We start from the raw sequence: 14037 nt of genomic DNA, 5'->3' as shown, positions 1-14037 counted from the left end.
TGGGGTAACTATGAAAAATAAAACAGCTGATCCTTTACCATGTTGTAGAGAGCTAAGAGAACGCAAGCTGTATAAAATTCTGTCTATCTCTAAGTGGTATTCTATCCATTAGGTTAACTATGTCCCAAATGTGTTTTAAGGAAGATTTCCTGGGGGGTAAAGAGAGTATTTGCTAAACTGTGTTTAATTTCTTCTTTTATCTGTGCACAGGATAAACAACGGGAGGCCACTTGGGGATTCTCACATTTTGTGATGAATAACTATCTGAAGAACTTGGTAAAATTCAGATTCCTGTCCCTATTCCCCAAAATTCTGATTGGTAATACCTCACTTTAACATGTTTCTCAAGTCATTCTGATGCTAGCTACTCCCAGATAAAACTCTGAGAAACTGCCTAAACAAATACTTCTCAAAGATATTGACATTTTGTATTTGTGTCATGTCTTTTACCTAAGAAAAAAGGCTCCCCAGATACCTCACCTCTTATTTCCAAGAAAACTCCACAGCCAGGCACAAAAGCTGATGCCATTTAGTTTTTAAAATAAGGGAAAAAAAATAGTTGTGTTGGGTTTTTTTTTTTTCTTTGCTTTTGTTTAAGTACATTCTATGATGAAACACTTCAGAAAACAAAGGTAAAAGATGATACACTTTAGGAAACAAAGTAAAAACAGATTTCAGAATTTCTATAGTTAATATAATTTCACACTTCCTACTCTGAGAAGTTTAAGAAAAGAAACAGAGTCACGGTATAATTTAAACACATGGGTGAACTAATCCTTCTGTTCCCACAGCTAAATTATGGTCTAAAACAATACATGGACCAGAACTTGGAAAAATGCTCAACTTTATCAACCACTGGCTGAGTAGCAGCTTACCTACTACGTATAGCACACAGTGAGCACTGTTTCTGGGCAACACCTGAACCAGAATCACATAGATAAAAATATGGTCTTACACCTCATCCCACCATCACTGAAACAGAATTTTTGGGCTTCGGTCCTGGGACTTTATATTTTAACAAGTTCCCCCAGTGATTTTCAAGTACACTAAGGTTTGAAAATCAGTGGTGAAGGAAGTGTAGAAGCAATTACTGGTAATAGAAGAATGAAGAGAGCAGCGTAACACCCTTAAGTATATTAATAAATCCTATAACTTGGACTTTATTTGCAAATTATGACAACAATTTAATACCACCACGCACCTATTAAAATGGCTAAAATCCAAAAAAACCTGAGAACCATCAAATGTTAGTGAGAATGCTGAGAACAGCATCACCTGCTGGTAGGAATGCCGAACGGGACAACCACTTTGAAAGACAGTTGGTGGCTTCTTACAGAGCTAAACACAGGCTTACCATATGATCCAGCAACTGCACTCCTTCATATTTACCCAAAGGAGCTGAGGTCTTATATCCACACACAAACCTGCACATGGATGTTTATAGCAGCTTTATTAATAACTGCCAAAAACTGGAAACGGCCAAGATGTCCTGTAATAACTGAACGGAAAAATAAACTCTGGCACATCCATAACAATGAATATTAGTGACAGAAAAGGAATTCTCGAACCACGGAAACACACAGAAGAACTTTAAAGGCACACTGCTAAGTGACAGAAGCCAGTCTGACTACATACTGTATGACTCCAACTGTATGATATTTTGAAAAAGGCAAAACTGTGGAGACAGTAAATGATTAGTAGTTCTCAGGGGTTATGAGGAGAGAAGGATAAAAAGGTAGAGCACAAGGGTTAGGGCAGTGAAACTACTCTGTATGAAGCTGTAATGTTCATACATGTAATTAGGCATTCACTAAAACGCACAGAACTATACATCACAAAGAGTGAACCTTAGTGTAAACAATGGGCTAAGGTTAATAATAATGTACGAAATTTGGTTCATTAATTATAACAAAACAGCAAACCCCCAAATTATTTTAATCATTGTGGGGCAGGATGTGAAACTGACATTCTGTATTATATACATCCAAATATTCTGTATCCATGTGATTCTGGCCCAGGATCTAATGATCCTCAGACAACTCTTTTAGAAACAGTACTTATTCTATGCTATCTGTAATCTTTGCAAATCAGCTGGTGGTCAGCAAAGATCAGCATTTTGCCAATGCTATACAATGAATTTGTAAAGCAAGACGTTAATAATAGGAGAAGCTGTGTATGTGTCTGTGTGGGGGCGGTGGAAGGGATTATATGAAACTCTATACTACCTGCTCAATTATTCTGTAAATCTGTACTAAAAATGAGGTCTAATTATTCTCTTAATAATAAAGTCACAACCCAGCAATGCACAGCATCAGTTCACAGCAATACACAGGAAAGGCTTCCATACTGATGCCTGTACCTTGTCATGCCTTGAGAGCTGGCCAGAAAGGAGACAACAAACACACGTGACTGTAACAAAAGAAAAGCAGAATCCATGTAACAAGGCATGAACACTTCAAGTTGAGCAGACACGCAAGTGGAGATGCACAGGGCCTGCATACTGACAGCACACTTCCAGAAAGCTTTCCAGCAGTGCTCAGAGCATGATACTACAGAGTTGGCATCCATCCTGGGAAGCAGTGGACCACATCCTTGTTCCCCTTTACTCTCTCTTCTGGGAACAGTCATCTCTAAATGGCCTTGATCCCCAGGAAAACTACTAGAACCCACCTCAAGGTCAAGCTCAGCCCCTACACATTATTAGTGCAGGCTTCCTGCCTTGGTGGCTCCTCCCCGCATGGTCCACTGACAAAGCCCAGCTTACAATGTCCATCTGTATGTCCAGGATCAGTCAAGTTAGCTAACTGAGGTGCTGGCCGTTTCAGTCTGATCTGTCTGCCCCGCTGGACATCCCACCCTCAGAAGAAACACACAAGACTCTGCATTCCAAAGTCACATTGTCCAGGAAAACTTCCTAGAACTCCCAGGGAATCTTGCTGGGCTCTGAACCTACCATGCATCTAAGAGACCCTGAGGGGAGCACTGAGGTCATACCAGACATGCTCCCTGGGGCATAAGGCCCCAGGGTGCCTGACTTAAACTAAGTTTAAGGGTGCCCCTTAAACTAACGAGGGCAGCTCCATTGTTGCCTTTTCTCACACTCAGGTGTAAGACTCTAATTAACAATTCCATGGAGTTAAAATATATACATGTAGAGCACCTGGGTGGCTCAGTGGTTAAGCGTCCGACTTTTGGGTTTCGGCTCAGGTCATGATCTTACAGTTCTTGAGTTTAAGCCCTGCATTGGGCTCTGCGCTGAAAGTGCAGGAGCCTGCTTGGGATTTCTCTCTCCCTCTCTCTCTGCCCCTCCCCAGCTTGCTCTCTTTCTCTCTCAAAATAAATTAAAAAATAAACAAACATAAAATACATACATGGGAAAACCAATGGGCTAAGCCATTATTCCGGTTCTTTCAAACTTAAAAATCAGCGATCTCATCTATAATTATCATATTCATGGAATAAATTCTAATTATCTTCCTCTCTCAACAAAATATTTGAGTAAGGAAGGGCGTATGTTTGCCATTTAAAAATACCTAACAAGGGTAGAGAACATCACAAATAGCTTGAAGAGGAGTTTTTTCCTAGATACAATATATTAATCATCACATAAAAACAACACATGGTAACAGCAATGTTTCCACCAGTAAAACCTATAGGCTTTACAGTCCTTAGTTGGTTCATCTTTACAGCATTTTTTGCTGGCTGGGAAGGAAAGATGTTCTTTTTCATAGGGCTGAAAACTGAGGTGGATGAAGTTAATAATGAGACTTAAATGCAGAAATCCTACTTAGTGCTCCTCAGGCAATGGGATGGGGCAGACGTGAATTTGAGACCCTACTCCATCGCTTACAATTAGGTATCTTGGCTGTTTATTAAGCCTCTCATATTGTTTCCCCTCCATAAAAGGAGTTAATAGCTTTGTGAAGATTAAAGAAAATATTGTGTATAAAGTGCCCAGCAATACTTTGCACATAATAGATGCTCAATACATGCCTCCCCATTCAACTTCCCCCTGCAATAAGCCATGAGGCATTCTTACAAATGGACGCGTGTTTAGGAACAGCAAAGAAGAGTGGATTGTGTGGATTATTTCCTTACAGTACTGGGCTCATTTTATAAATGAAGTTTTGACAGTGACATTTAAAAACCAGCCCTGGTTTTATAGGCGACCCCCCACAATGCCCACAATCAACTCCCCTTTTCAAATGTATATCCTAACATGATCTAAACAGAAATGACTGCCCTTCCAAGACTAATTAGGATGAAAAAAATTTTCAGTACTATATAAAAAACCTTTCACTATCATTTACAAATAAACCCTTTAAGTTTAAAAATCTGTTTTTATTTTAAATAATTTGTTTGGCAATAAGCTAATTTTAACAATTGTTAATTTATATACTAATTTTTAAATGAATAATCTGTTTAGGCTAGAAATTAATTTATGTGACTCTAAATAAAAGAGTTAGGAAGAGGGTGCATGGGTGGCTCAGTCAGTGTCCGACTCATGATTTCAGTTCAGGTCATGATCTCACAGTTCATAAGTTAGAGCCCAATGTCGGGCTCTGTGCTGACAGTGAGGAGCCTCCTTGGGATTTTCTCTTTCCCTCTCTCTCTACCCCTTCCCCTACTCATGCTCTCTCTCTCCCTCTCTCTCAAAAATAAATAAACATTTATTTTTTAAAGTTAGGAATCTATACCTAGCACAAAGTCAGATCTTGTCACATGAAACTTGTCACATGAAGACTTGTCACACGAAAGAAGGAGAAACCTGCTACCATTTTTACAATAATAGAATTAAAATGTTGAGAAGGACTAGAAGGATTATAAGTGGAACTTTCCAATTAAGAATAAACTAAAGTACAAAGAAAGCAAATGACTTGTCTAAGATTATAAGAAAGGTAGCCATACCAAGAAAACAATATAACTGCCATTTAAAATCCAAATTTATTTTTTTATCATCTTTTAGAGCCTAATGTTTATATATAGCTCATTTCCATGAACATGAAAAATTGACCCCTCAATAGAAAAAAGGATACCCCAGTCTTTTATTTAGTTTTATATTTAATCAAAAGCAACAATTATGCATAGCAATTAAGATAAATGACCCCAATTATATTGTGATATAATATGGATATGATTTTTCTAGTCTTAATCATCAAATTAAATTGCCATGGATACTTTTATAATAAAGGAATCAATAAAATTAAATTTGTAAAAAAACCAATTAAAACTTAAAAATCAATATTTTTTGAGTGAAAAGTATGCATCAGGTCTGTTCTATGTACTTTACAAATTTTATCCTCACAACCTTTCATCTTTACTATAATCTATCTTATGAAACAAAAAATAGTCCTACTATCCCCATTTTACACAGTTCACGAGCTGGAGTCCTGAATCAGGCTCTGCCCTAACAGCCTGCTTGGGATTCTCTCTTTTTCCCTCTATCTCTGCTCCTCCCCTGCTTGGGCTCTCTCTCTTAAAATAAGAACAAATAAACCAAAAAAAAAAAAAAAAATGTGTGAGGGGTGCCTGGGTGGCTTAGTAGGTTAAGGGTCCAACTTTGGCTCAGGTCATGATCTCACGAGGGTTCGAGCCCCTCTGCTGACAACTCAGAGCCTGGAGCCTGCTTCAGATTCTGTGTCTCCCTTGCTCTCTGCCCCTCCCCGACTTGTGCTCTGTCTCTCTACGTCTCTCAAAAATAAATAAATGTTAAAAAAAAATTTTTTTTAAATACATGTGAATCCTGATTCCAAATCAATATTAAAAGCAAGGCAGAGTCAGGGGGTGCCTGGGTGACTCAGTCGGTTAAGCCAGACATCTGACTTCAGCTCAAGTCATGATCTCACAGTTTGTAAGTTCGAGCCCCAGGTCGGGCTCTGTGCTGACAGCTCAGAGCCTGGAGCCTGCTTTGGATTCTGTGTCTCCCTCTCTGTCTGCCCCTCCCCTGCTCACACACTCTCTTCTCTCAAAAATAAACATTAAAAAAAATTTTTTTTTAAAGCAAGGCAGAATCACAGGCAGAATCTAAAAGTGGTACTCAGACCTGTGATTCTGTTCCTACTATGTTCCTACTGTTTCCATTTAAAGAAGAAGGAGATAAAACAACCACAAGAGTAACTAGAAAAGGAAATCCAAGTCTAATATCATCTATATTTTTCTACCTCCTCTGACAAGGTCCACTGCCAGTACATGCTGCAAAGAGAAATAAATATTACTAAAGAATAAAGAAAAACTGTTTTGTTTTGTTTTGTCTTGTTTTTTACTCCTTCACACCTTATTTGTTGCCTACCTGAAATCCATGCTTGCCTCTCCACCATGTGCTTAACACTTTCGGGGGCATGTCAATAACAGAAACAATGTCTCCCACCTACAAGAAAAAATTTTAAGTGAAATATTTTTAGTCAAATTTTAAACCCATTATTATGTCTAGAATTTAAATGTGAACCGTAACAAAAAGTTAAGTTCCACTCTCATTCTGTGGCTAATTATTTCTGGGAAAATGTAACACTTACTTCTGTAAAGAATTTAATAATCTTAATGATCGGTAAAGAAGAGGTCTAAAAAAGGTAAGTGGTTAACCTACGTGTAGTAACTTCAGAAAGTCAGACTTACAGCATAGGGTTTTTGAATGTCAGGTTTCACACCATCACCACCACTTCCGTTAAAATAGTCACTACTGTTACTAAAAGTAAAAGTGATCAGATCACCTACAAGGGATAGTTTAAAACACTCATACTTAGAACCACCATAACTTTTATTCATAGACATTTAGTGAGCATTGACCATGTGTCATGTACTGTGCTGAGTACATATCTTATTAAATCATATATCAAAGGCCTAAGATATCTACAATTACTTGGTTATTCTTAGTAAGTATAAAATTTGACAAACTAGTGAGTTTATACAAACTTTTACAAAATTATAAATAGAAAATCATAATAATAGTTCTTAATAATGTATTTAATGGAAATCACATTCTTCAATCAAAATAAGTGGTGATCTCTGTAACAAAACATAGTTAAATGTTTCACAGCAATATTACTGTGGTATACATATTGCTTTTAAGAATTTTTCTTTGTAGGGGTGCCTGGGTGGCTCAGTCAGTGAAGCGTCCAACTTCAGCTCAGGTCATGATCTCACACAGTCCATGAATTCGAACCCCATGTCGGGCTCTGTGCTTACAGCTCAGAGCCTGGAGCCTGTTTCAGATTCTGTGTCTCCCTCTCTCTCTGACCCTCTCCCACTCATACTCTGTCTCTGTCTCAAAAAAAAAAAAAAAAAAAAAATTAAAATTTTTTTTAAATAAAAAAGAATTTTTCTTTGTATATTTACAACTAATTTTCACATCATGAAAGAATCAACTTCACAAAGCTGTATTTGCTCACAGGCATGGCATCTTTTAAGACATACATTCCTCTGTGTATGGAACCTAAAAATCTATACTGTGTTTCTTAAACTGAATAACTGTAAGCAGTTTTTTGTCTCTCATCATCCAGTATTAGAGGAAGAAACTTAATTCCCCTCCTTTTGCATCTGATTGCAAGCAATGTTCATTTCACTTTTCATCTGTTCTTTACCTCAATCTTTGAACAAACAATGAGAAGAAGGTATCACTGGGTATCATATTTAGGTACTAAAAACACAAAACAAAAAGATTGAGACCTGGCTTTCAAGAAGGTCATGGAGACAAACAGGAGGACAATTATGACTGAGTGTAATAAATGAAAGGTCAGATATAAGCCATGAGAACAGTTCAGAATAACATTCAATCCAGGCTCTTTGGGGATAGGTATTTGCATGGAGTAGGAAGAAGATCAAGGATGACTTCCCAGAAGAAATGGGAGACATTTAAGCTGAATTTTCAAGGACGAGTACAGTCGTTAAATAAAAACAGATGGCATCCTAGGCTGAAAGACAATAGAGTATGGGGAAAGGGCCTGAGCTGACAGTCTTTAGTCATTTACCTCTAAAGTCAATTCATCAGGGGCCCGAGCAGTGTACCTCTTGATAACGTGGGCAGCACCAACAGCAGGAGTGTTAATGGATGATTCCTCATGAACTAGAAGATGATTTCCCTTATTATCAATCTACGACAAAGAAAATGAACTATGAGATAAAGACAGGGGACTTGTAAAAGTTTCTCTATCTATAAAAGTGTTCAATTTGATTTAGAGAAACCATAACCCAAAGAATCTTAAAAAAAAAAAACAAAAAACAACACCTAATATTTACTGAGTACTTATTATATGCCAGTCATTGTGCTGTGCATATAACATATGATTCAGTGTAATCCTCATAAATCTAAAAGGTACTCAGCATGATTATCAACACTTAAAGACGAAGATGCTTGGGGCGCCTAGGTGGCTCAGTCCCTTAAGCAACCGACTTCGGCTCAGGTCACGATCTCACAGTTCATGGGTTTGAGCCACCCATCAGACTCTGTGCTGACAGCTCAGAGTCTGGAGCCTGCTTCAGATTCTGTGTCTCCCTCTCTTTGTGCCCCTACCCTGCTTGCACTCTGTCTCTCTTTCTCTCTCTCAAAAATAAACAAACATTTAAAAAAAACCTAAAGATGAAGATGCTAAAGCTAAAAGAGCTTATGTAATTTATGAGAAATTAAATACAGTAAAACCTTTGTTTGTGTGCATAATTCGTTCTGGAAACATGCTTGTAATCCAAAGCGAATTACTTGTATATCAAAGTAATCACTTGTGTATCAAAGCAAATTTCAAGGACCACTGGCTCAGTTGTAATCACATGACGTTCGGCGTCACGTACTACTCATATTGCAAGACATTGCTCCTTTAGCAAGTTAAAATACATTAGAAATGTTTGGTCATCTTGTGAAACACTCTCAGAACAAGTTACTTGTAATCTGAGGTTTCACTGTAATTTTCCAAGATCACACAGCCAATAATGGAAAAACCAATATCTCAATGCAAGTTGGCCTGGTGCTAAATTCCATATTCTACTTCCCATTCTGACTTTCCAATTTCCACTGGAAGGAGAGAATAAATCTGCAAATTAAGGAGAAATACTTAGCATATTTTCTGAATACTGTGTAATACTCAATACTTAAACTGGACTCTTTAAAAGGTTAATTGTCTGTCATTCATAAATAATTGAAAAATATTTTCAATTACTAAGTCAATTAAATATATATATCTTGCTAAATGTACACTTAATACATTAAACACCAAAATAAGACATGTCACTGCAATTCCCAAGATATATTAAAATTAGTTTCTTGGATTCTTAAAGAAAGATTTGAGATAAAAAAAATACTTAGCATAAGACATATCTATCCTCCCAAAAGATGAGCATTAATTCTATTTCTTTGATTCCTGAAACTTAATAGCTATAGAAATTAAATTAACATTAAATTTCTTCAGTAGACAATTCAAAAATAAATTTTGATATGAAGTGAATTAGAAAATACCTCCATCCAAGTAAGGGCAGGTCCACAATTGATCTTGTTGCCAGCAATAGCTGAAAGGCGGGAGAGGTAAGCCATAAGCATCTGAGTGATGGACTAAAGAGAAAGAGAAGATTCAGTGGTAACTCCAAGTCAAGATACTGCACTCCCTGTCCAAGTAACTGGTATAAATTAGTTGTTTCTGGGGCAAAAATTCTGTAGATTTTTAGGCATTTTAATAGTTACAGAGGATTCTTCACAGAGGCTTAAGAGTTCCGTGAAGTGTAACCATCGGCACTTACATAGAAATCCCGTCTTGTGAAGAACTTGAACTGCTAGCTCCTCATCATCAGGGGGTCATACTATTATATAGCTTCTAATTTTATTGCTGTCTCTATCTCATACTGAAAATGTAAAAAAACAATCACAGCAGAGACATACTTGGCTTTTCTGCCAGCTTCCCCCTGGCTACTCTGAAACTCTCCAAGACCTGCTGTAAGCTTCCAGGCATGCAGCTGCGGCAGGACAGCCATGTTCATATGTGATCCCACACCACGGGTCCGTGGATTGGTCCAGAAATGGGACCAAACACTAGCTGGCCTAACAAGAGTTACTGCAGGAATTAGGAATTAAGTTGAAAATTTTTAATTCATTCTAGCAGCTGTCTTAAAAAAAGAGATTAAAAACCTGGGGCCTTTTAGTAGTGGCCATGTTCTGAGACAGCTTGAGAAAGAGAAATGGAACAAAGAGACAGAGATAGGAAACAGAGACAGACTTCTAGATTTTCGGTGATACAAAAGAAGCTGTGGTTTTAGAATATTCCTGAGACCCTGTTCCTGTGTCAGTTCTTGCATGACTGATGATGCCTCTACTTTGTCCTACCTACTTAGTTGCCTTGGAATTAATTACAGATTTGAAATGGCTTCCCATCAGGACTTGAAAGATATCTGCACTGTTTTCAAGCTGCTGTTGAGTCTACTGTCAATACAATTCTTGTTCTTGTTTTTTTTTTAAAGCATGTTTTTTTGTTCTCTGGAAGCTTTTGGTGTTCTCTGTTTTGGCTATTGAAATTTCACTACACTGTTTCTAGATGCATGTCTTTTCAGTCATTATATTTAGTACTTACTGGGCCCATGTGATCTGAAACATGGCTTTCTTTAGCTTTAGGGCATTTTCTTATATTAACTTTTAGTGACTTCCATCTCCGGTATCCTGCTAGAACTCCTAGGAGAGGGAAGTAGGAACTTCAGGATCTTTTCTCCACGATTCCCACTGTTCTCACGCAACTTTTTATCTTTCATTCCCTTCTGGGGCTGTATTATTATAAAGTTTGCTCTCCCAGCTCACTAATGCTCTCTTCATCTGTGTCCATTCTGCACACAGTCCAGCTCTTCAGGTTTGCTATAACTAAAATTAATTTAAATAAGTACATGTTCATTTCTAAGATCTCTGATTTTTTATTTTTCTAAAAATACGTTCTCATTCCATGACTGTGATTGCCTCCTGTCTCTCTGAGGATAGTAACCATGCTTCTGAAAGCCCTCTGTTTGCTCTTCTCAATTATTTTATTTATTTGGTTTTTACGATTAAGATTTCTAGTTGATCTGTCTTCTTCAATCCTCTTGTACCTGTTTGTATGCTGTATTTGCTCACCCCCATAACTCTTATCCTATCTACTTTCAAAGATTCCTCACATCGTGATCTCATGGTTGTGAGACCGAGCCCTGTGTCAGGCTCTGTGCTAGGCATGGAGCCTGCTTAGGATTCTCTCTCTCCCTCTCCCTCCCTCTCAAAAAAATAAAAAATAAAGAAGATTCCTCATAATTTTGATGGTTTTTATATTCTGATGTTATAAAGAATCTTTTCCCATTTAATTTTTTAAAAATCTTTTATATTTTTACTAGAAATTTGGCAGGAGTAAAGATAAGGGCACAGATATGGCATGCCATCATAAGCTATGCCTTTCTTTAATTATTAGTGAGGTCAACATTTTTCCATGTTTTTGCCTCCATATTTTATATTCTCTTTGAAGAATGGTCTCATATATGTAGCCCATTATATATTATGAATCTTTTTAATAAAATTACACACCAAACCTACTTTAATTCTAAACATTCTACATAGCACTACAACTTTTTCAGTTATGAAATAATTAAATAATCCCAAGAATCATCCTGAGTGTTCGATATAAGCTTTTATTTAGTATATAGGCAACACTTTCTGCTAATTTATATACAGCGATTAAGGCTGCAAAGAACTAAATGCTTACCTCTGGACTATCCTTCAGAGCATCAGAACGGGGAAGCTCTGAGAGTTGGGAGAATCGTCGGTCATAAATACATAAATGAAGATGTTTATCTAGTACCCGAAAATCTTCGTAACTTCTTTTAACAATCCAACTTTTACCCTATGGGTAAGAAAAAAAAGACACTTATAATCTGCCTCTTAGAAAATGCTTATGGATCAGGCCTTATTCTATAATGGCATTATGAGATTTTATATTTTCTAGTGAAAAACTTCTATCAACTTGTTAGTAAATAGGTAAATACTCAAACTCCAAAACAATCTAATGAGTTACACTACATCAAAAGGTCAATAATGAAAATAAGATAAAACTCTCCACTCTCTCTACTGCTCATCAAAGTCCACTGGCTCTCTGGGAGCAGTAACTGCTACATGATAAGACAGCATGTGGCCTTAAACCCACAAAAAGAACCATAAAATAATTTGGGGTGGGAGAATATAATCAAAAATTAAAGAAAAATAAAACCAAGTTATTGATAGGTATCACCAACATTTTCTATGACTAAGACTGGAAAATCAAAACCACTAAAGTCCTCATCAATACACATTCAATATGCAAATATTATCTAGAACTCATTATTCTTCCCAACATCTCAGGCTTTCTTCCTTGCCTTGCCCAATCTCACAAGCTCATCAAAAATGAAAATCCGGGGTGCCTGGTTGGCTCAGTAGGTTGAACATCCAACTCTTTATTTCGACTCAAGTTATGATCCCAGGGGTGTGAAATCAAGCTCCACATTGGGCTCCGTGCTGAGCATGGAACCTGCTCTCTCTGACTTCCTCTTTCTCTCAATCTTTCCCTCTGCCTCTCTCCCGCACTTGCTCTCACTCTCTAAAATAAATTAAAAAAAAAAAAAAAAAAACAATGAAAATCTACTCTCAGAGCGTATTTATTATTACATTCTACCTCCTAATTTTCTCTTGACTCTATCACCTCCCCTAGCCCAAGCTTTATTTAGTAGTGATGAATATCATTTCTTACCGAGAATACTGCTAATTGTCCTCACCTTTGATCTCCCCTGCTCCCCTTCCCACCACTACAAAATACAAAGCTTATCAGGTGACACTATCAAAAATCCATCGAGAGCTCCCATGAGTCAGCACTGCTGCAGAGCATTTAGTCTTGCAATTTTATCTAATTTTATACAGAGGCTCTCATCTCATAAAATTCTAGAAGGACTGCAAGAAAGGCCTGAGAGCAACCATCTCAGAACTGAAGAAACACTTTTAGTGGAAGTTTTCTCCATGTGCCCCAGCCAAATGGGGCAGAGGCAGAATGCACCACTTCATAAGGCAGAGATGTGAATTCTACACAGAGGTATATTAAAACTAACATGATCAGGAGCGCCTAGGTGGCTCAGTCAGTTGAACATCCGACTTTGGCTCAGGTCATGATCTCACAGCTCATGAGTTCGAGTCCCGCATCAGGCTCTGTGCTGACAGCTCAGAGCCTGGAGCCTGCTTCGGATTCTGTGCCTCCCTCTCTCTCTGCCTCAACCCACCCACATTCTGTCTCTTTCTCTCTCAAAAATAAATGCTAAAAAAATTTTTTTAAATAAAACTAACATGATCAACTTGCATAATCCTACTCTGGACTGAAATTCTCTATCACGTAGATGGAGAACAATACCAACTCCTTGTCTGAGAGGGTTTTCAGAATGAATTAAGACAATAACACATGGCAGAGCCTTTTAAAGAAAAGTGTCCTGGTCACTATTCTAAGAAACGCTAGTTCCATGAGTCTGAAATGGGATCCAGTTAATTCTGATGATCAGCCTGAACTGGGAACCACTGATCCATAGGATAAAGTCCAAACATATTTGCATATATCATGGCTTTCATCATCTAGGTTCTGTCTGAATTTATACTCTGATCTCAGTCATTACTCCTCCATGCCCTTTCTCTGCCTCCAGTTATGCTCAATTACTTACATTTATTCAGTTTATGAGACATTTGTTCCCTTTCTTGCCTCCATGATCTTTAACTGCTGCTTCTTTGGCTATGGAAAGTCACTCTTTTACTCTTTGCTGAAGTAAGCTCCTTTGTTTCCTCAGTTCTAACACTGCCTTCTAACCCAAATATTTCCTAAATAACCATAGGGAGTTAAATACTTGATCCTTTGGGATGGCAAAAAATAAAAACTAAAAACAAACAAAGGCAGAAATAAAAGGAAAAACTTAGCATACAGCTGCAATTATTTTCTCTTTCATACACACATTTTTTAAAACTATGCAACACTTCAAATACCAGAAAAGTAAACAAAATAATTTATCACATACTCATGTCTCTATCACAGAGATTAAACAGATGTTGACTTT

At 37.4% G+C, this 14037-nt stretch overlaps 1 protein-coding gene across 10 annotated transcripts in view; it reads right to left on the bottom strand.

Moving 5' to 3' along the window:
• ARHGAP32 (Rho GTPase activating protein 32) overlaps window positions 1–14037 on the bottom strand; it is a 306604-nt gene that overhangs the window by 87872 nt on the left and 204695 nt on the right. For all 10 annotated transcript variants that reach the window (XM_086678673.1, XM_086678676.1, XM_086678671.1 and 7 more), the window contains 4 exons: window positions 11685–11822; window positions 9440–9532; window positions 7965–8087; window positions 6290–6367 (listed from right to left, as the gene is read on the bottom strand). In XM_086678673.1, coding sequence (XP_086534799.1) covers window positions 6290–6367; window positions 7965–8087; window positions 9440–9532; window positions 11685–11822 — 432 coding nt within the window. The remainder of the gene's footprint in view (window positions 1–6289; window positions 6368–7964; window positions 8088–9439; window positions 9533–11684; window positions 11823–14037) is intronic.

Source organism: Puma concolor, chromosome D1 (assembly GCF_028749965.1).
Source record: "Puma concolor isolate L17-30 chromosome D1, mPumCon1.1.hap2, whole genome shotgun sequence".
NCBI classification, from domain to species: domain Eukaryota; kingdom Metazoa; phylum Chordata; class Mammalia; order Carnivora; family Felidae; genus Puma; species Puma concolor.
Note: the sequence above shows the minus strand (reverse complement) of the source record. Positions and strands in the feature narration are given on the sequence as shown.